Source organism: Genypterus blacodes, unplaced genomic scaffold (assembly GCF_046128005.1).
Source record: "Genypterus blacodes isolate CSIRO-AG114 ecotype Tasmania unplaced genomic scaffold, CSIRO-AGI_Gbla_v1 ptg000030l_1, whole genome shotgun sequence".
NCBI lineage: Eukaryota > Metazoa > Chordata > Actinopteri > Ophidiiformes > Ophidiidae > Genypterus > Genypterus blacodes.
The window spans coordinates 4,189,932-4,211,860 of NW_027466843.1; the positions used below are offsets into that span (position 1 = coordinate 4,189,932).

A 21,929-nucleotide genomic window follows, 5' to 3' on the forward strand; every position below is an offset into this window, starting at 1 on the left:
TAATAACTACGCAGATTCACCAGGAGATGGCAGTGTCGAGCTACGAAGCTGTGACCATTGACGAGAATCGCTTGGAGAGATGGAGGTGCGGCTGTGAGGGAATACGGATCCGTTTACAAGGCTAAACAAAAGGTTTAAAGAATTCTGTAACTATTAAATGGCTTCATGACGTATAACATATGCACAAGGGGCTTTTCATATCCTTTACATTTTAATGTTGTTTTATTTGCAAGAAACAATCGATGCAAATTACAGTACTGTTCATAAACAAATGACTAATTTCAGTAACAAAAACTGACAATAAACCTTCTCTAAATGTCTTTGACACAAAATGTTTTCAACTGTTACAAGATCACAATTCATATGATTTACATAGAAAAATATAATTCTGATTATGTCTTGCCAACAGTCATAAGCAGAAGCAGTACATGTATTTATTGGGTTTGAAACATCAGGTAGAGATTCTGATTGCCCCTCATTTAAACACACTTTTCACTGACTTCACTAAATCTCGGAAAATGACTTTAAAATGTGAGCCGTCGCAGTAGGGAGCGTTTCTGGTTTGCTTGCAGGCACACAGCATGAGCGTCTGGTCTTTGTCAGGGGTGAAGCGAAGCGGGGCGATGTCAGGCGATTTGGTCTTGTGAGCTCCATCGCAGAAAGGCTGACAGAGAGGAAGACAAGTGGAGGGAAAGACATTAATCTAGAGAGATCATCCCTGATATTCCTGTCAGATCCTCTCAAACAGGCTGGAGGAGAAAGTGAATGACTAAAACTGCAACAACAAAGACAAACTTTACTGCTCCAGCAAAATGTAAATGACAAAAAACAACAAGCGGATCACTGAACTTTTTTTTCTTGTGGTTAATTAACAAAGCCTAAAAAATAAAATAAAATAAAATAAAATAAATCAATAAAAATGATAAATAATAATTTATAAATATAAATAAATCCAGCTGACCCCCTGACACAGTAAAGCCTCAAGCGTTTATGTTGTTTCATATCACATTAAGCTTTAATAGTCAATTTATTCAATTCCTACATGTGTGATTTCTCGTCTTTATACATTATGATACATGAATCATCAATCACAAGCTCAATATCAGTTCCATCCAGTCAACAGTCCCTAAAACAGCTTACAAACTGGCCTGCGGTGCTTTCTCTTTACACCGATTGAACCCTTAGAGCCTCAGTGTCTCACCTGCTTCTTGCTGTGTCCACACGCACACCAGGAGTACCGTTTCCCCGCAGAAACCTTTACCCTGTATGGGATCCGAGCCGCAGCGACGGGCTGAGAGGACAGCAGGCAGCACTGCACCTGGAACAACATGTGGCATGAACGCACCATTAGGTCACACAGGGTTAAGGCCTAATAGCTCATTCAGAAGGGGGGGGTAGTTATTGTTCAGTGTAAACTCCCTCCAACTGGAAACACTTCCATCATTCCCCCACATCTGATATGACATCATCATCCAGTAATTCCTCTCAGGATAATAAACTTATATCTTATCTTATCATTATGGCACAACAGGCTGAAGCTGAAGCCTTTTTAAGGTTTGGAAGAGGGAAAAGTCTGACCAGGTCAAATCAGGACTCATTCAAAGACAAATTTATGGACAACAGCAATCGATGTTCACAACAAAGAGCCTCGAGTTCCCATGAAATAAAGTTGTTATGGTCGAGTTTAAATTTTATTAAATACGTCATTAAGTTTGCCTTTTGAGCAAATTCATTATGATATTGTGTTTCATACATTAGTTAAAACATTTGAGTGTCAAAGGACCGTGGGAAAGGCGTAAAAACTAACTTATATATTCCTACTTACCTCACGACAATATGGAAATAGTTAATTTGTGCGTTTCAAGGTGTTTGATTTGGAGTTATTGATACCGGAAGTGCGAATATTTTCAAAACACTGCAAAGTTTAGCACAGTAGCTTAGCCTGCATGTCTGCCCTCGTTGGTGCAGAAGGTGTGTATGAATGAAAACAGAGTGTATAAGCAGATAGAAGTTAGAAAGTAAACAGCTAAACTGTTCTTACCTTTGAAGCGGAGAAAGGAAAAGCTAACGCAGGTCGCCTCAAGCTCTGCAAACATCCTTTACGTACCGCCATCGCTAAATTCATTTCGAGGCAGTTGAGGTAGGTGTGTGTGTGTGTGTGTGTGAGAGGGAGAGTGTGTGGGTGGCGTAATAGTAATGCGGTGCTTCACCTTTGAGCCAAATACTCGACTGACAACGATGGAAAAGTCATAATCACGTCACAATGTAAACAACCCCACGCCCCGCCCACTTTCCCCTTCGGTCTTTATGTATTTTTTGTACCTTTTAATTTCACTTCACATTGAATGTCGAGCTCAAGTGCTGCACGGTAGAAACTAGCTTTTTGTGAGTTATGTCAGTATTATTATTAAAGCCTTTTTCAAGAATGTGTAGCCCGTTGACAAAACAATTTATCAGTCATCCAAAAGTCAAGAGACAACTCAGTAAAATACATTTATTGACAAAAGCCGTCTTAATCCGTCCTTTTAATTTTACACACAAAAATATCAAAATACTTTACAGGGCTTTTTAATCTGAATAGTCAAATTCGTTTGGATCAAATCTCTCAAACAAATACACTGTACAATGACAACGTGCTTGTCCTTTTTAAAATTCAGTGCTTATTTCATTTAATTTCTTTTTTTTTCAGGGAACGATGCATTTAAAATGATGCATAGTTATTACTTGGTATTTAGCAATACACTTGAGAGACTTCACTGCATTTCATGCAAATCCTATTTCAATAACTCCTTCTCCACCAAACATCATTCAGAGCTAAGTGCTTTAACATGTTGTAATACATAAAAGATACACAGTACGACATTCATAACATGGATTATCTTGGTTACCCAAACTTCAAAGCTTAAAACAACAAATGTGTTTTTACACAAACATATTAAAGTATACAACTCGTATTCCAACAAAATTGAAAAGATGCTAAAAAAATGATTCAAAATTGGGCCTTAAACGCCCCAGTGCAACATGAGGAAAAAATGCTCCAAAAATCCTTTGCGTCAGTCCTTCAGTCACGCTCGTGGTTGGACGTCACCTCCACACAGGCGGTCGCTAAGAACAAACCTCCAACCGGGAGTCACGTCGATCTGTTGGCTCACGTCTCGTCAACATCATCAACATTCTCCTTTTGTCTTTGCTACAGTATTTATCACCGACTAGTGAGCCGCGTTAAGTTCCTTTCAACACCTACATCAACTACAAACAAAACAGTTTAGCTCTCATGATATCACATGTATGGGAGATCATGTTCAAGACTGAAGACAGAGGTGAGGAAAAAATACTTAAAAAAGAAAGATTATTAAAGAAAGAAACAGATGAAATGAGGAAATAATCTTTGAATTAGTGAGTGGACAGAGTTAGTACGTGAGCATCACATGCTTAAGTGTACTGAAAGGACAGAGAAGCTTATCATAGTCTCTAAGTGGGTTATGTTATGAACTTACAGCGAATGCCAACTGTTACAACATTGGCGCTTCACTGTCTAATCATAGCTGATAACAGCTACACTAATAATCATACACCGCTGAGACAGCACTTTCACCATAGTTTACACGATAGTCGCCTATTTCCCGCTCAAACATCTCCTATGACACCGCCGCCATGCAGGATTTAAGGCCGCGGTATACTTCTGACACAAAACCTTCAGGGCCCAAAGATCTCCTCCTCAGGCCTTCATCATTGTGCTGCAATGGGCTGCTGTGACGTTTTGTCTTTTCTTCCTCTGACAGCTCCACCGACCACAACTGCTCCAAATATGAACAGACGAGCTCAAAGAACTCTACTGTCAAAATATTCAGGTTTGGCTGACGACGGCATGTTTAGACGACAACTACAGCCTGAGGGAGATATCAAAACGATAAAAGACAAAAGTTCATCCTTCTATCTGTGGTGGTTTGAAGTATACTGTGGTCTTTGCTAAGTCCTCCTTTCTCATAGCACAAAGAAAAGAAAACCTTTCTGCATCTGAACACAAACAATTTACATACAAAAGAGGATTTGACACTTGAGTGATCACTAAACGCTTATTCACACATTTCAACTCCTGGAATCATCGGTTAGCTATCAAAAGTATAAATGGGCTGAGGAAGAGTGCTTCACGTTACTAAACCCTCCATGTTCCCCCCGTATAAAAACACTATCAAAGAAATATAAAGAGAAGAGGAAGCCTTTGGGCTTAGGGGTTCTCTGTGTATCTAGCATCATTAAGGCATATTATCTATCCAGTATTGCTAAAAGAACAACTAGCTGGCAATATGAAAACAATATCTGTTTGAGATAAAAAAGAAACGACAACAACAACATGAGGACCGAGTGCAAAATACTCACAAATCAAAAACCTGTCAGTCCCTAGTGGCCTAGTAAAGTACCAAGCGTCCTATGTAAGGTTCTATGTTGATGTTAGCTACTACCATGCAAAGTGCACACGTTTAGGAACAACAATTCATGTCTTACTTACAATTTGCAAAGGTTTGGTTTGCTTTGTTTAATCTCCATAGCAACTGGAAAGATAAGGGAGTCCTCATTAAGAACTGGTGGTCCGCTCACATAGTTGACGGTGGCGTTGACGGTGGCAGCGCAGCCGTTTGGACGCGTGGGTTTTTTTTGTGTATTTTGCGCAACTTTGATTTGTTTGGCTGATTTGTCACAAACAGCACATTTGGTAGGTATTTATACCCGACGATGGTTGCTGCGGTAACCAAGCCGCAGGAAACATCGACTTCATTTTGGGTTTAAATTGGAGGGAAAAGAATCCAGCTACAAATCGGTTCGGATTAAGTTGTTCCTTTTACAATCTGGGGCATTTTCCAGGCAAAAATCAGTCAAAACAGAAACAATATAAGCCTTCAAAGCTCTCACGGATGGAAATAAGTCTGTAAGAAGTAGCCTTACTGTAAAACGTCACTACCCACACAGGGAAAACAGCGGGAGGATTCTTTACACCGGTCTGAGCCTTTGAGAGGCAACAGTACAGACAGAAGTTGGGATGACAGAGGAGGCGGGGGAAAGAAAACAAAAGGAAGACAAAATATCCAGGAAGACAGCTGAGGAAGTGACAAAAGTGATTGTAAAAGTCCTTTAGAGAGGACCGACTGGATGCAAACTACCGGTTCACGCCGAGGAGAGGAGAGGGAGGAGAGGGGGTTCATCAGAGGTCAGTGCTCGAGACGCGGCAAGACAAGAAAAAAGGACATTCTGACATTCTGACCAAAGTTAAAACCAGAAACCTGCAGGGACGAGCAGGAACTCTGGCTCGACGCAGCCCCATGGGTCGAGCCAACAAATTAGTGCAATTTAAGAAGAGACCACTGTTTCCATGCTCTCTGAAAGCTGCCTACACAAACAAACTAGGAGAGGAACCTCTGATACAAAGACAACACCAACAACTTCACCTTCACGTGAAAGTCCATCCCGTTATACATTCATATAAGAGGGCGTGAGATAAAGGTGAGGGAGAGGGAGAGAGAGACCGCTTCAGAGGTCTTGGATGTCCGCCTCAGCCATTCTTATCGCCGCTCTTCTCCCCCGCAGCCTGAAAAGCAGAAGGACAGACGTTTATATTGTATGTAGAGGTAATAAACTTTGTGTATCTTAGCCTCAGGCAGCAATGAAGAAGAATGAAGACGAAACAGTCCACTCTCCAAGAAATGAGCTGTGTGTCCCATAAGAGCTGCCAGGCCCTCATCACACAGACGAAGTTGTGTCTGTGCTGTGAACGTGGGCGGGGTTTCTCTCTCAAGCGTTGTGTTTTCTCTCACTCTGTCTTACTGAGCTACGCCTCTTTCAAAAATTGTGTCAGAAACAACAAACAAACACAACAGCTGAGTGACGCTGTGTGAATCCAGAGGCCTCCACGCTCCCTGGAGGCTCGACTGGATGGAATCTATAGGAGGAGCTGTGACAGAACAGGCGGAACATAGATAGATAGAAATTTATGTGACACAATTCTGATGTGTTTAGGCAGAAAAAGGCGTAAACTGAATTCATTTACTTCCATATTAATTCAGTAAACTAAAGGAATGTTGCTTCTCTGACTGATGTTCCTGAGTTATAAGCCACAACATCGTGTTTTACATATGACCACATGATGGTGCTATTGGATCCAGACCCATTATAAAAATCACTTGTTCCTTCACCCATGCTTCAACTTTTTCACCAAATTTCCTCTACAGATTTTGATAAATCCAGCAAACTAACCAACAGACGGAAAGTGACGCAGTGTGACTCACGCCAGGCTTGTGAAGTGCGTTGTCTTGCAGGCCAAACAGGCTGTTCGCTTGCCCGCCCTGCAAGGGCGAGGCTGTGGCTGATGACAGCAGGTTGGGAGACTGGGTGATCATGGGCGAGCCAGGGGTGGAGGCCAGCGTGAGGCGCTGGAGCTCCCTTTGCCTCTGCTGCAGCATCTGACAAACTACCACCTGCTGCTCCTGGGGGTGAGAGAGAGAGGCAGAGAGAGAGAGGCAGAGAGAGAGAGAGAGAGAGAGAGAGAGAGAGCGAGCGAGAGAGGGAGAGAGAGTGAGAAAGAGAGAGAGAGAGAGAGAGAGAGAGAGAGAGAGAGAGAGAGAGAGAGAGAGGAAAAGAGAGGGAGAGAGAGAGAGAGAGAGAGAGAGAGAGAGAGAGGAAAAGAGAGGGAGAGAGAGAGAGAGAGAAGACAGTCTTTCACTTGACAGAATTTGATGTGTGAAAATTCAGACATTTCTGCCAGGACCTCCAAGGTTTCTAAAAATACTCTTGGTTGTATGAACAATGACAGAAATAGATCAATCGAAAAATCAGCAAAGCTATAAAAAATGGATTACAGGAGTGAAGTTCTGAGAGGTGAGAAACTGCTGGAGCTGCTGCTGCTGCTGCTGCTGCTGCTGCTCCAGGAGAAGCTGCTTCTGCTGCTCCGACAGGAGAGACGAGCTGCCACACAAACACAGAAAACAGTGGGATCAGTCCAAACACACACACACACACACTCTGCTCAGGTCTTTAAAGTGCTTCTAGTCCGTCCTTACGGGCTGACGCTCTTAGGAAGCTGGAAACTCTGTGCGAGAGCTTGTGGATTGAGTGGAGGAGGTTGCGGCCGCAGCGCCGGCAGCGTCGGCTGAGGAGCGTTCGCTGCTGCAGACTGGATGACGCCGTTCAGGCCGCCCAGCACGCCGTTCATGTTCAGCTGAGGACTTCCTGCCAGGGACGCCATCAGCCCCCCCACCACGGGCAGAGCCGAGCCGCCGGCCTGGCCCATGGAACCGAAGCCGTCGCTGAGACCCCGACTCAGTCCGTTCAGCAGGGGCTGGCCAAAGGAGGCGGGGCTCTGCTGAGGAGGCGGCGTGCTCTGGAAGGAGAGAGAGGAGCTGCTGCGGGACGGACTACCCGAGTGGAGTTCCTGGACACAGACAATGGGAAGTATGTTTCAAAGAATGGAAAAATACTTCTTTCTCTCACAAAAAGCACTCAAGATGCTTCAGTATTATCTTGTGTTCTCTGTGTGATGAAGTGTGAGAAGGATGCACATGCTCTCACCTCAGAGGAGGTAATGAAGGAGGTGTCATTCAGGAAGCAGCTTTTGGACAGAGGGCTCTTGTTAGTGCTTAGGGGGTCTAAAGAAAGCAGAAGCACAAAAGAGGCAACACTTTAAAACGCATTCTTCATCTCATCGCAACGCAATGCAGGCGGGCAGGCGGAGAAAGAGCAGAGCGTGACCTTGGACGGACGAGAGGAAGTTGATCTGGGCGTGCATGGAGAGAACCTGCGGAGGGAAAGGCACGGCCATCTCCGTGTTCAGGACCTGCAGCCGCTCCTTCTTGGCCGTCAGACTGAGGATCTGGTCCTGGAGACGCTGGTTCTCCTGCTGCAGCGAGTGGAGCGACTGGAGCATCTCCACGACTACAGGAGCGAGAGAGGGAGGGAGCACAGGAGGGGTCGGGCTGAGTAAGAAGAACAGATTTGTCTTCACGTATGAATCAGATCTGCACTCCATCTTCAATTCCCTTAAGGAGTTTCAATGTAGCTGACAGAGCAACGTGACCTGAGCAGGCAGCCTGGCAGAAGAAAGCCGCTCTTCCTCCCTGTCTCGTTTCTGGCAGTGTGTTACAGCACTAAACACTCATTACTCTCAAACGCTCGTCCCTGGAGGCCTCCGTGACACAATATTTTACAATAATTTCCATTTCCCGGAGCTAGCGGCGGAGCCAGAGCTGGAACGCCGAGCCATTTATTCTGTATGATTGAACTTAAGCCCAGCTGATGCCCTTCACACAGCTGGTGACGGGTTGGAGCAGCTGATTGGACATAATGGATTCTATAAGCGACACGTTTCTAACAGCGACATGTTGTCAACGCACCAGGTTATCCCTCCTTCATGTCTGTACAGAGGTGTACAGGGATTACAAACGGCGGCCGTAGCGAACGCAGGCTTAATGCCGGGATTTGTGTAAATGCAAAGGTAACACGCGTGACATTACGCCCTCGCGATCGTCTCGGGCCTCACTCACTGTTGACTCCCCTCTCTCCGTTGCCGTGTTTCTCCAGCAGGAGCTCGATGTGGGAGCTGGCAGGAGGGACGTTCTCCGGCCGGGCTCGGACCACGGCGCCGAACCCGTCTCTGTGGTCGAACAGGAGAGGGAGGGAGCTCATGGGAGACCTGGAGGAGTGGAGAAGAAGGGAGAGGGGAGAGAAAAGTGGTGAATAGTCAGAGCTGCCAACCACTAAGACCCAGGGAATGAGGCACATGTTCTAAACGACTCAGTCTCTTAGCTCGGTGCTCAGCTGAGAGTTTCCAGTCATTTATGACAGGAAAAGACCGTAAGCACAATGAAGAATCTGATTCCAGTTGGTGTAAAATCATCCAACCTTAACAATGGAACATCAGAAGGAGTGAGACATACTGTGAGGAGAGGCTCTCTCTCGGTGAGTTCCCCTGACACGGGAAGCGACAGTCATCGAGGTCAGACTCTGAGCGGGGAAACAAGATGAGTCACGAGATTAGAACATCAACAAGGCTGTGTGAGTGTGGTTTGTTTCTTTGAATGATAGTGCAAACATTTCAAAACAACAACTACATGAATAAAACACTGAGAAAGAGAGGATTTGTGTCCGGAGAGCTTTTCCTCATAGAGGCCGATGCTGGAGTGTTGACGCTGCGTTCGGCTTTGGTTTCTAAGCAAATGCGAATACGCCAATGCAAATCTCCGTCCACGCCTCAGCTTTTTCCTGGTGTTGTGTTGTCGTCGTACCTGGCAGTGAGGTCTGGGCTTGGCTCAGTAGTGGCGGCAGTGTGGAAGCTGTGGACAGACAGCTGAAAGGCTGAGTGGAGGTCAGACTATAGGAGGCGCTCGACCCTGGATGGACCTGCGGGACAGAGGAGAACCCGTGAAGGACAAAACGCATACTGCAACGATGTAATGGTGCAGATTCCACACCGGCTTCACTCTGAGCGTTAATCCCAATCTGTACCTGTGTGTTTGAGACAGCGTTGACTGACGGAAGAGACAGCGAGGAGACGTGGGATGAAAGGAGTCCTGAGGAGAGAGGGGTACTACACATGCCCCCTCCCAGGGACAAGGAGGTGCTACACACGCCCCCGCCCAGAGAAAGAGGGGTGCTACAGACGCCCCCGCCCAGCGTGAGAGGGTCCTTGAGATTAGAGTAGATTCCTGAACGGGGGGGGGAAAAGAAAGAGAGGGAGGTGTGAATAAATGACATTTTCATACGTGTGCGCAATCGAGGCACCCGACCTCTAACTAGGGCAGGAAACCTACCGCCGCACGCAAAACAAACATCGTCTCTGCCTCTGACGCGCTCGGCTAGAGAGCAGAGAGAGCAGAGAAGGGTGCTAATTGGTTGAGGGAGGCCAAGATTTCTGGATGAAGAAATATGGGCGTGGCCTTAATTGCTGCACATAACACGGGCACGGTAGAAGTAAAGTCAAATTCGCTGCGCTGTTCTCGAATCAAGGAACCTCTTCCAAGTGTCAATGCGATGCTGTGAACACAAAAACAAATAGACGGCGAGCTCCTTCACCTACGGCCCGACCTTCTGCTATATGTCACTGCGACCTGTCGACACGTTTGTTTGAGATATCGTTGCGAGCGAGCGAGCGCAAAAAGCAAACAAGAGAGAACGCGGCGACCTGGGGAGGTGAAAGAGATGAAGAATGTGGAGACGCGCGGGGTTTCAGATTACACTACGGCCTGGGTGTGAAACGCAGCGTGTGACATGGAAATGAAGCCGCCGGAGCAAACCGTCGCTCCCTCGCAGTCACGAGTGCGACGCTGATGAACAGATAAGCGTCGCTGCGCCGCTGACTCGGCACGCCTGTGTGTGTCATGGAAAAAAAAGGTTTCAAGCTGCAAATACACACACACCAAAGTGCAGACAGATAGCGAGGTTCTGTGGCAGAGTCAGCGCACACAGGAAGCCAGAGGGCGACCACACACACACGCACACACGCACATACGCACACACACACACGCACACACAGTAACACACACACACACACACACAGTTGCACGCGCCCACTGTTGAGACTCACCGGAGCCGAGCAGCGAGTTGCCGCGGCCTGTGGAAAAACTGCTGGCAGAGGAGGAGGAGAAAGAGGAGGAAGAGGAGGAAACGGTGGTGGTGGTGGTGGGAGGGAAGGTGGAGGGGAAGGCCGGGTGAGGGACGGACGACAGGCCAGGGTAGAGTGAGGACGTCAAGGCAGGCGGGGGAGGAGGAGGAGGAGGAGGGGGAGGAAGAGGAGGAGGAAGAGAAGGAGGAGGAAGAGGAGGAGGCGCTGTGTGATGATGGTGGTGGTGATGTTCCTCCTCCCGCCTCTCTCGGTTCTTGCTGCCCCGGGGGCGTCCTGGACCGTGGCGGCTCTTCTTGTTGCCGCGGTGCCTGCGCTCGCGTGGCAGCGGCGGGGGCGTGGCCTTGTCCTCCTTGTCCGCCTCCTCCAGGATAGGGGGCGTGCTCAGGTGAGACGGCTTGCAGAGGGACTTGGACGGTTTGTAGTCCCCCGAGGAGGAGATCTTGCGGATCTTGCTGCTGCTGCTGAGGCCGGAGGAGGAGGTGATGCGCATGATGGACCCGAAGGTGGAGATGGTGACCTTGTTCTCAAAAGGGCTGGAATTGCCCTCGGACCTGTCGTGACTCTGCGGCGCCGCGAGAGGGCCGTCGGCGGGGGTCAGGGCCGGCGGCTTGTGGTATTTACTGTCCTCTTCCTCCTCCTCCTCCTCCTCTTCATCTTTGTCTTCCTCCTTTCCATTGTCTCCGTCCTCCTCCTGCTCCTCCTGGACCGCTGGCCTGCGGTGGCGCTCCTTTCGTTCCTCGCCACTGTGGTGGTCGTCGCCGCCGCCGGCGCTTCGCTCGTGGTCGCGCTCCAGGCGGGAGGAAGAGGAGAACTGGTGGAAATCCTGAGTGGTGGACAGGGAGCCACCTCGGGGAAAACATGGAGAGAAGACATATTTCATTTTTGTCACACATTTCACGCACAGTAGCTTATCACAAACACAAACACACCTTCTTAGACTCGACCTGTAAGACTTAATATCAGGCGTGGAGATGAAGACGATGAGTGTCACAAGATCTATCTTTCTGTAGCGAGTAAGCAAGTAAAAACATCCCACAGAATCTTGCAAAGGATCAACTCAATAAGCAAATTTCAGGTCGAGCTAAACTAATCTAAACTAATAATACTAATTAGCTGTGTCGTGGCTCAACATTCTCCTGAGGCCCCAGCATCGTTCCTTGGGGAGTACCTGTGTTAAACGGACTGGAGGAGCAGGAGGATGAGGAGCAGCTCTTGCCGGTGCTTCCCGGCTTCTTGCAGCGGTGGCCGTGGACGTGCGAGCTCAGTTTCTTGGGTTTCCCGTCGCCGTCCTTGCTGCCGTGGTGACCGGAGGAAGTGAGCTGCATCTGCGCGGGGAAGACGAGCGTTTATTCCAATGCTCACTCTCTATTTGTGTCACGTGCTTACGTTTAACACACGTCCGAGGCTTCTGCCACCTCAGTCTGCGTGAAAGCAAGTTTGTACCTTATCAATGGTGCTGGTCATGGCAGAGCCCAGGGTATCGGAGGACTTCTTGTGGCGCTCCTTTTGCCTTATCTTGTCCTTATGACTCTGAAAAGACACACAGGACTCAGGGATGGACTCAGGAATGGAAAGAAGGCGGAGCTCCGTATCCACAAACCCACCGCCTATAGAAAAGCCTCCGCGCTCAGCCGCTTACCTTCCTCTGCCTGTGGTGGTGGTGTTTGTCCAGCGAGGGAGAGCTGGAGCGGCCTCTGGGATGGCTGAAGGAGCCGCCCGTGCTTTCGCTGGAGCGCAACTTCTTCTGCTGTGCAAACCAAAGAGAGGACAGGAAGTCAGAGAGGTTATCCACAGAACAGCTGCTGGGCAACATCTTTTTTAATGAACAACTAACTGCCCATGAAAGGGAAATGAATCCTATTTCATGACGTGCGGCTCTGATCGTAAAAGGGGAGATGTGTGCGGTTGCAGGCGAGCTTAAGGGGGGGGGGGGGGGAGGGGCGGGGGCTCTTGTGTTGGTGCTCGTCCTGTCTGCGTTCACATGTAGCACCTTCTCTGACATGGACTCCACTGCCAGCACTTAAACGCTTTCGGGCAGAGTGGCGTGTTCTTCAAAGTGAACTCGCGATAACACGATGAGATCTAGGGACTCGGGCATTGGGGCGTTCAACATGACAAACTGGAGCTGCTGGGTGACATGAATGAACACCCGCTGATGCTCTCCAACAAGCTGTCTGTCGCTACGCCAACAAACTGCTACCACATCATCTTTGGACTCCAAGAAGTATAACATGTGAATTTGAATGCTGCCTAAATATCCAAATGACACATCAGCAACAGGAAATACTCTTAACTTCAACCGTGTGTGGGAGTAATGTGCATTAATGAGTGTTTAATGCAACATGTAAGAGCTAACATGCTGGTTTGTGGCACAGACAGACACATTGTTACAAACTCATTACCTTTGTAAACAGCGTCCAACAAAGCACTTAAAAGTTTGCTGAGAGATGTCAAAGCAAAATGAAACGACACCTCTGAGTGACGGTAAAGAGATCAACAACAAAGTGTGTATGGAAGAACTTTCTCTCTCTCTCTCCTGTGTTTTGTGTGAGAAAGGTGTTTGGCAGTTTTCACACCGCCGCTCATCCTCACCATCTTGTTGTAATGATGTTTGCAGTAGCCGCAGTATTTCACGTTGTCGGCTTCTGGGCCTTCCTCCTCACACAGCAGACCAGCCATCTGAGCACTGAACACATTACATTACATTACGATCATTTTGGCAGACGCTTTTATCCAAAGCGACTTACATTACATTACCGCCCTTCGCAGAGGGGGGAGCACTTGAGGGTTCGGTGCCTTGCTCAGGGGCACCTCGGCAGGGGCTCGAACCAGCGACCCTCCGGTTCCCAAGCAGAAGCACTACCCACTGAGCCACTGCCTCCCACAATGGCAGTGTTAAGACAAGACAGACACACAGACACACAGACACACAGACACACGCACACACCCAGCTGCACCTGGACGTGATCCGTGTCATGTGAGAGCTTTTGTCATTGATCACGGCAGGATGGATTAAATGACAGATATCTGCGCACGGAAATCTTTTGCTATCCGATCCGCAGCGCCCGCCTTGATTTGACCGCGGTCCACTTTTGTGTGGCCGTAGTTGCAGTCTAGACAAAATCCAGACACAGAGCAGATGAATGGAAATGTAAAGAGATAGGGAAGAAGTGCAGAGACGGTCAAACAAAATACAGCTGCGGGAGACAAAATGATGGGATTCTTCTTCAGGCCAGATAGTGAAAGAAAGAGTGAGGGAAGAGCAAAACTGTGACATCATCAGGTTTACAAAATGACGTGAGGTGCATTCACTGTGAGTACAAATGACACTGCGACGTTTAATACTCAATTATTCTTTACATTTCTGCCTACGCTTTCACATCTTCTCACATTAGTCAACAAGTATCAATCTCGTTGGTTTAAATTCACACCGACTCAGGAACCCGAGAGCCAAAACGCATTACTGAAGAGTTACTGCAGACAATAATGATGTCTTTGCCAGTGTTTGATCTCAAATTGTGACGGATAAAGGAAGTTATGAAGATCATTCTTATCAGCTCAACCTCTATCCGTCTTTTGTCAACAAATATTTTGTCAAACGGCTCCTTGTTCATTCATTTTCAAGTCTCTTTCAAACCTTTGTGATGCATTTATGTGGAAAGACTATAACCCTCCTCTGCCGTAGCACCGCCGTGCACGCTGACTGAAAATGGTTATATTACACTATAAAAATGAAGGAAAATCCCAAAAATCAACTATTACCTCCTTAACTGCTTGAAAAAGGAAACGATGTGGTTGGAAAATGAAATGAAGCAATCTACAGTGGACGCTTTGGTCATTTGTGGCTAAAGACCCTCCAGCTATTAGCCAAAGTGCAACTGTAGTAGTACTTCTCTTTTCCATGACACAAGCTGTGAGCGCTGAGCCGTTTCATGTCAGAAGCAGACAGAGAAAGAAGACAGAGAGCAGATTTCTGTGCGTCCTTCATCACTTCTAGCCCCTCAGCTCAGACATGTTGTTATATTTCCAAGGGGTCATTGGTGTGGTTGTGGGCAGGATGTCAGGCTTGGGACGCACGATGCATCCGTGTGCAGACTCACGCACACACACACACTCGTAGCTAAATACTTACCAGGTGACATGGAAGGCTTGTCTGCATCCTTGTCTGTTGCAGGTCATGCAGGCGCCGCAGGCCGCTTTGCTCTCCCTGCCGTGGTCCTCACAGATGTAACACGTCTGCCGAGGGAGACACCGACAAGACATTTGTAAATAAACACATTGTACATCAAACTTAACGGCCCCGAGGTGCTCAACTGTGACCACGACGTAACAGTGATGTGTTTGTGACTCTCTAACTTCTACCAGCATGACAGTTGTAGTGGTTGTAACACTTTTATGGCGGACATGCACACTCTCCTCCACGGTGCAGCTGGTTTCTGCTGCCTCGGGGCCTGCACGGCTTAGAATCATTGAAGGAACGATGAATTTAAGATTTAAGAAAGGAGTTTTTAACAAGAAATGTTCCCGGGAGAATGTCAGGGTAGTGGTCCATCACTTCAAGCCTAATACAAGACAGACGACGCAACAGGACAATAACAAAACCAAAACACACACACAAGTGAATCAGCAACGGAAAAAAATCATTGATGTTTGAGTCTGGACCCAATAACCTTAAGAGGACTGCTCGTGTGTGAACTCCTACAGATATGGATGAAGTGAAGAAGCTGTGTAAGGGAGGAACGCTCTGACATTCTTCCCTGCTGCTGTGCATGTCTGATTAGTAGCTACAGGAAATGTTGGGTGGAATGCAGAATTCCAAGATACTCCAAAGTGTTGAGGTGCAAACAAAACAGATGTAGGGGGGGGTCGGCGCTCGGAGGCTGTGCGTGTGTGTGTGTGTGTGTACAGTCTACTGCCCTTTGATGGGAGACGTGAGGTCCTGCAGTGCACAAATGTGGCAGAAAAGGCAGAAACCCATGACACTGTGTTCATTTAAAGACTCACTTTCTTGTTTTCTGTCACACTACTGCCTTTATGTCGTACACAACTTGTCACAGATGATGTGCGTCAGTAATGAGCTGTTTTCCTCCTGCGCTTCAGTTACCAACCAAAGATTCTGTGCGTCAACTCCTACGTTTAGACATACCATTCATTTTTGCTTTCAGCCATCATGCCGTTAAGTGATAGTTCATGTAAACAGAACATGTAGGAGAAGCGAACCCTCCTCGATTGGACTTAAGGTGTAGCTAAAGATTCTCGACCCATGCTGCAGGGAGATGCAGCACTCAGATCAGTTCTGTGCTTCCTGCTTTGTACACCAAACTGTTGACCAGATGTATAGGGAAGGAAATTCCCAATCAAGGGCACGTGCATCTGTTTCAAGGAGAGAGCTTTGATGCCAAGATGCTGCTAGAGTTCCTCTCCTTTCTTTCCCTTCTTACATTCCTTCACATTTTCTTCTCATTCCTGTTGAAAAGCAGCAGGAGCGCACAAGGACAGCGAGCTAAGAAATCCATCATGCAGCCAAAACTTGGGGAAATAATGGCTTTTGAGAGAGCCGGGGATGGAATTCTCGCATCCTGGCTGAAAGGGGAGCGTCGGTCTTCCGTCAGTGACATGTAGCTATGCACATCAAACACACAAATAATTGCAAGCACAGTCGACTATGCACAGATGCAAACGCACACAATTCTTTTTGTACTTCTTGTCGGCTTTTCCCCTGTGAAAAGGGGCTGAGTGGTGGGGGGGCGGAGGAGGCCTAGGAACAGGTGCGGGACAAAGGAACAGCAGGCTCTTTACCTTTTCCCTTTAGCCCTCTCTGTCTCGCTTTTCTCTCTCCTTCTCCCCCTGTCTCCTCTCCCAACACACATCCTACCCCTTTTTTCTCTTTCACCCTCATAGGATGTCGGCGATGTAATGAAAGGCCACAGACATAAATACACCGAAAAGGAAGAGTGGCTTCTCAAGTTTTCACTGTCCATTGTAACGCTGTCCAGGAATGCAGGCAGCAGAAATCGGGATGAATGGCTCTGACGGGGCAAAGCTGCATACAATTTACTGTAGCTGACACAGTAATACGAAACCAGGGCACTCAAACACTCACATGTGTACATTTACGTGCAGGCACGCTCTCACGCACGCACACACATCTCACAGGCTGTTCAGTCCACTCGAGATGTAATCCACTGATATCACACTTTGTAATGTGTATCGCTCACGGCTTTGGCCTGTGGGAGCGCAGACGAGGCTGGATACACAGCAACGATAGGAACCTCAGCAACCGTGAGTCGTTTCATTTGTTAATACGTCATAATTACAGCGGTACAACGAGAACCTGTGCCAGCAAGTTACTGTGACACCTGGTAAATTAAACATACGGATGAAACTGATAATGCTACAAAGGGCGTGGTGTATTATTGACTTTATAGGTGTACCTGCCTAAACTTTAATAACTTCCAGACCGCCAGCACCAAACTGTCACCTCCACTTGTGTGTGTGTGTGTGTGTGTGTGTGTGTGTGTATGTGTGTGTTTGTAGGTGTAGAGAGCAATAGTGACACGGGGAAAAATTATGACACAAGCGCCACATGTTTCCTGAGTTCTGAAATCAAGCGCTCCCTACTCTGAGCCCAGTGTATGCAAGTGTCCCAGCACTCTGATGACATCATGAGGACGAGGACAAAATGCTGTGCTCTGACACTTTTACTGAAGGGTCAAGGAACACGGGAGGGGGTAATATATTGTGTGTGTCAGTACCTTGATGTATCTCTCATGTGGGACGTACTGCAGGATGATGGGCTCCATGGTGAGGACGTTGGCAAACTGCACCTCGGGGATGTAGAGTGCACACACAACGTGGGCCCAGCCTGATGGAGAGCAGAAACAATGAGCGTTCAACACATGGACAGTGGAGTACCACACGCCTGATCTACAGCTGGGATCCTTTACAGTACATCTCCACTGCCTCCAATACTGCCATGATGTGTCTTTGATACCTGCCTGCTTGTGTATTACCTGTGTAACTCAGTGGCTCTTTAAACTTGTAAGTGAGGAACATGAACATCATACAATAAAGTTATATTATTACTGAACTGAATTTAGAATCTGAAGATGTGTTTTCCCAGCATCTGTTGATTTTACTCTGGGCGATCAAAGCTGTAGTTTCAGACTAAGTTTGGGTTAGAGTTTTAGCTCCATATTTACCTCCACTGTCTGTCCTCTTGAGAGCACCATCTTTGTGGGGGCAGAGCTCACATCTCTGGGGCATGAAGGGAAAGAGCAGAGCTTGATGTCAGCTGTCAAACACCGTGTGATGGAGCAGATAAGAGCAGAACTGTTGCAGGTTTTCCTACTCACCACACGAGCTGCCCTCTCCTGTGATTCACACTTCCGACAGAACCACGGCCCGGTGGGAACCTGGACGATGCCGTAACACGCTGAAACACACACACACACAAACAGAGAAGGTTACTGATACCGTATTTGTCACATGGCCGCTGAAGCTCTAGGTTCCACTGAGAGCTCCCCGGTTGCTTAATAATGTGCAGCATATCTGACCCAGTTTTCCTGTCACCTTGACTCTTTTCACCTTAGTTTTCAATAATGCATTTGTTTTATCTGTCATGTCATATTTGTTACTACATTAAACCTGTAAGTAAAAACTTTCTTTTACTCCATCTATATCTCTCTGAATCTGTCACAGTGACAGATTTGTAAAAAGTGAAAATTGTTTGTGATCAATAAAAATGACATTTAAGCTAATTCAGTTGATTAGTCACTTTATTTAAATTATTTAAGTTTTGGCCTCTCCTGTGACATGCAGCTCATGAACATGCAGCTTTTCAGTGGCACAGCCCTTGTGACATTGTATTATAACAACAGTGCACTTTTTATCATAAAAGGAAAGCTTTACCAGAAATGATCATGTCGCACAGATGTGCTGCTAGAGGAATTTCTTATAACTTACCCCCCTGACTTATAGACAACATCTATATTTACTGTTTTAAGTTTTGGAAAACCCAGACCAACAAGGTGAGAAAATCCAGCTTGAAGAGTTGAAGGATGATGTAATCCTTCAACTCCTTACGTCAATACTTAGACCCCGGTCCACATCTGGACTGAGATACAACTTGGACCTGGACCGGGAAGTTTCACAGCAACCTGAGCTGGACCAATTACAAGTGACACGCCCCTTTGTTGATGGACATTAACCTCATGCCTCTCCACCTGGAAGTCACACTTTTAGGTGTAAGGTCGAGTCTAAGAAGAACGACATCACTTCTCCCACTGAGATGCTTCTTGTGTGTAGTTTGGGAGTTTTTAATAAGTTTTTAATTTTCAATCGCAGTACTTTTAACATGTTTACTCGATTGCAATGCTACTAATTCTACTCAAGAGCTAGAATAGTGTGTTACCTCATGGAGAGTTATACAGCTGTTTCACTTATTTGAAGGAGTTGAATAACACAGGTGCAGGTATATGTAGCAGTGGAAAGTAGTAGTAAACAAAGGGTACTTGTTGTTAATAATGGTTGAATACTTGTCTACATGTTGAATCTATCCATCGATTTGTTCATTTTTCTCAGCATAGAGACACAACAAAGCAAGTGGACACAAGGTAACACAGTGTCCAAAAGCAGACCGGCCACATGGGAGGCGGGGCAGTGTCGCAAACACGCCTCTGAACCCAAATGGACCACACACACACATACACACTCACACACACGAACGCACATACACACATATACACACACCACACACTCGATGATGACTCGATGTCGACTGAGCCCCGTCTGTCTGATGATCAAGTGTGCTGAGAGGCAGCGAGCGAGAAACAACAAACACGCCTTCTCCTCCCACACAAACACACACGCACACAAACACACACGCACACACTCGCACGTAGGCAGCTACCGAACCCAGTACCTATATATCTACCAACCTACCAAGCCTCCCTCCCCTCCTCTACCTCCCCACCCCCGCCCGTCTTCTCCTCCGCGGCGGCCCCGGTTAACGCCGCGGTCGCAGCGTTGAACGTTACCTTGGTGAACGGCGACGCTGCAGCCGTGTCCATCACAGTAAACCAGCGGGTTCTCAGCCCAGCCTCGCTCGTCTGAACACACGCAGCAACCTCCGACCATTTCCCGCATGCTGCTCCCATAAGACGAATTCTATTTTGCCCCGGCAACGGCACAGTCCTTTCGCCCAGGCCTGTCAAGCGACGGTCCGGCGGGTTGTGAACGCCGCACCGGGCATAGCAGTGGGGCCCCGCTTCGGTGCGGAGCGGAGAGAGGAAATCTCGGCGCGGGGGTTTGTGGTGCTGCTGCTACGCTTTTTCCGTGATGTCCTCCTCCTCCTCCTCGTCCCCATAGAGGCGATGCAGTGCGCATGCTCACATCTGCTCCTGTGGGTCTGAGTAAAAGTCACAGTTAAGGTGGGAAGTTGTTGTTTTTTGTTGTTTTTATCTTTTACATTACATTTATTTATACGCCCAGACACTTAATATCGAGCTTTTATCTGTTATAAACGCGGGGGAGAAACTTCACCTGCTCTTACTTTGTTAAACAGTTTATTAGTTAGATCAATAAAACATGTGGATGAATCTGCCAAAACCGCTGGGCACACTGTTTCTGCATCTCTCAGGGGCTATTTAATTAAACAGCGCCATCTTCTGGAAGGCTACAGAACATCAGGCTCGGAAGTAATTGCATGTTGTTTCACCATACAGTGTGCGTGCTACGGGTGGAAGTGGAGGAAACATGAATAACCTAATGAAGTTAGTTTAGTTATTCCTCAAGAAAGTAAATACAGCGAACAATATTGAGCAATTGATGACAAGTTGGTGTGTTTTCCCATAATATTTATGTTCAAATCTAAGCATTCCAAGTCTCAATTACAATGTAACGGGTCCATATTTGTAAAAAGGTCTCCATCCTCCATTGTATCTTTGCTTTCAGGTCTTCTTCTACTTGTTTCAATATCTGAGTCCATTGAGTTTGAGATGCGAGAGAGATGCGAAAGCCAATTTATTTTAATTATTATTCTGTCTTTCCAAAATCCCAGGAAGATGGGAAAGTTCCATAAAACATGTGACTGACCATCCCACACTTCCTGTCTTTATGGGAGGTTCATGTCAAACATTGAGTCAGCTGGGTCCTCATTTTTATCCTGCAATCAAACTCCTTCCATAACTGGCTATTAATACCTTTGTGACAGCTCGTACGTGAGTCCTGCAGGTTTTGTTCTCATTGATAATATTCATTAAACTGTGTATAATGAATATTAGTATTGTGTATAATGAATAGGGAACTGTCTGACAGGTCAGCTAACAGTGATTTTTAAATGTAGGAGATATAATTTTTTACCTTGTAGGTGTTCTCTCTTACTATGAAGTAACTTTTTAAGTAAATTACTTTAATTAATTTAACGATTTTGTGTGGAATGGGTGTTTTGACTGGTGGGTGATTTGAATTCCAATTTGAAGGTAGGTTAATATTTATTTATTTAACTTATTTTAAATGTGCTTTATTATTATACTTTGTTCTTATATACATCCAAACTTCACACCAGTGCAGTCAAAACAATTAAATGCCACGACAGACACAAGTTTCAATTCCTGGTTTGCCTGTCGGTTCACCTGCCTTGTTTCGAGGTCTCATTACTGAACCTCTATATGATTCTATAGCGGTTTTCAAGGTCAGGATAATGTAATGTGTGTTGTCATCAAAGTGAAAATACATCAGATTGGGTTTCATTTTGACTTGGCTGTCAAGCTGATTCCTATAATCCTGTCAGTAGATGTCACTAGAAACCTCCTGTTCCCACTGTGCTTGTGACATTGTTGCTTTATGACTTCTGTCTTAGCTGTCTGAGTCAAACTTTACTACCAAACCCGTTGGATGATGGAAATGGAATTTTATGATGTTGGTCGGCAGGTTCTCTCTTTTTTTTTTAAGGAGAAATGCCCTTCTCTACACATTAATCAAACATACTGGTATGACTGGAAGAGACGACTGGGCTTTTTAACTTTGACATATGGAGACGAAGCTGTGATGACATTTTCCCTCACAAGTGTCACTTCTCATTAAACCCAAAGAGAGAAAAAGGGAACTGGCTCTGATGGAGAGGACAGATAATGTGGCAGCTGGATGAAGTTCACACCCTGTAGCAGCAGCAAGGCGTGACAACATCTTCACCCTGACATGTGGTTCAAGTAAAAACACTGCATTCATTTTCACATACACACCTACATACAGTGCATAGTGACTGTTACGGGCAGGAATCAGTGATGAGCGTTTCAGCGAAAGAACCCAGAAGAGACAG

The 21,929-nt window shown here is 46.6% G+C and overlaps 2 protein-coding genes across 2 annotated transcripts; both read right to left on the reverse strand.

Annotated features, from left to right (window-relative positions):
- Nucleotides 1-224: 224 nt before the first annotated feature.
- On the reverse strand, nucleotides 225-2,241 carry LOC142994654 (CDGSH iron-sulfur domain-containing protein 3, mitochondrial-like). The gene is made up of 3 exons (XM_076145453.1): nucleotides 2,042-2,241; nucleotides 1,202-1,318; nucleotides 225-664 (listed from the first exon to the last, which is right to left on the reverse strand). The coding sequence occupies exons 1-3, from the start codon at nucleotides 2,123-2,125 to the stop codon at nucleotides 476-478; spliced, it is 390 nt and encodes a 129-aa protein (XP_076001568.1). The 5' UTR covers nucleotides 2,126-2,241; the 3' UTR covers nucleotides 225-475.
- Nucleotides 2,242-2,480: 239 nt separating this feature from the next.
- LOC142994653 (protein AF-17-like) lies at nucleotides 2,481-19,999 on the reverse strand. Its single transcript, XM_076145452.1, has 20 exons — nucleotides 19,648-19,999; nucleotides 17,965-18,044; nucleotides 17,812-17,866; nucleotides 17,365-17,474; nucleotides 14,742-14,845; nucleotides 13,202-13,295; nucleotides 12,249-12,356; nucleotides 12,053-12,139; nucleotides 11,778-11,934; nucleotides 10,571-11,455; nucleotides 9,493-9,692; nucleotides 9,273-9,387; nucleotides 8,925-8,991; nucleotides 8,532-8,680; nucleotides 7,741-7,923; nucleotides 7,561-7,637; nucleotides 7,053-7,423; nucleotides 6,852-6,957; nucleotides 6,282-6,479; nucleotides 2,481-5,584 (listed from the first exon to the last, which is right to left on the reverse strand). The coding sequence occupies exons 1-20, from the start codon at nucleotides 19,754-19,756 to the stop codon at nucleotides 5,549-5,551; spliced, it is 3,291 nt and encodes a 1,096-aa protein (XP_076001567.1). The 5' UTR covers nucleotides 19,757-19,999; the 3' UTR covers nucleotides 2,481-5,548.
- Nucleotides 20,000-21,929: the final 1,930 nt, after the last annotated feature.

Coding starts and splice junctions, on each gene's coding strand:
- LOC142994654 (XM_076145453.1), bottom strand. CDS start 2,125: ATGAATTTAGCGATGGCGGTACGTAAAGGATGTTTGCAGAGCTTGAGG. Junction 1,319..2,041: donor TTCCTTTCTCCGCTTCAAAG/GTAAGAACAGTT, acceptor ATGTTGTTCCAG/GTGCAGTGCTGCCTGCTGTC. Junction 665..1,201: donor GTGGACACAGCAAGAAGCAG/GTGAGACACTGA, acceptor CCTCTCTGTCAG/CCTTTCTGCGATGGAGCTCA.
- LOC142994653 (XM_076145452.1), bottom strand. CDS start 19,756: ATGCGGGAAATGGTCGGAGGTTGCTGCGTGTGTTCAGACGAGCGAGGC. Junction 14,846..17,364: donor CACATGAGAGATACATCAAG/GTACTGACACAC, acceptor CTCCCTCGGCAG/ACGTGTTACATCTGTGAGGA. Junction 9,388..9,492: donor ACGCTGTCTCAAACACACAG/GTACAGATTGGG, acceptor TCTGTCCCGCAG/GTCCATCCAGGGTCGAGCGC.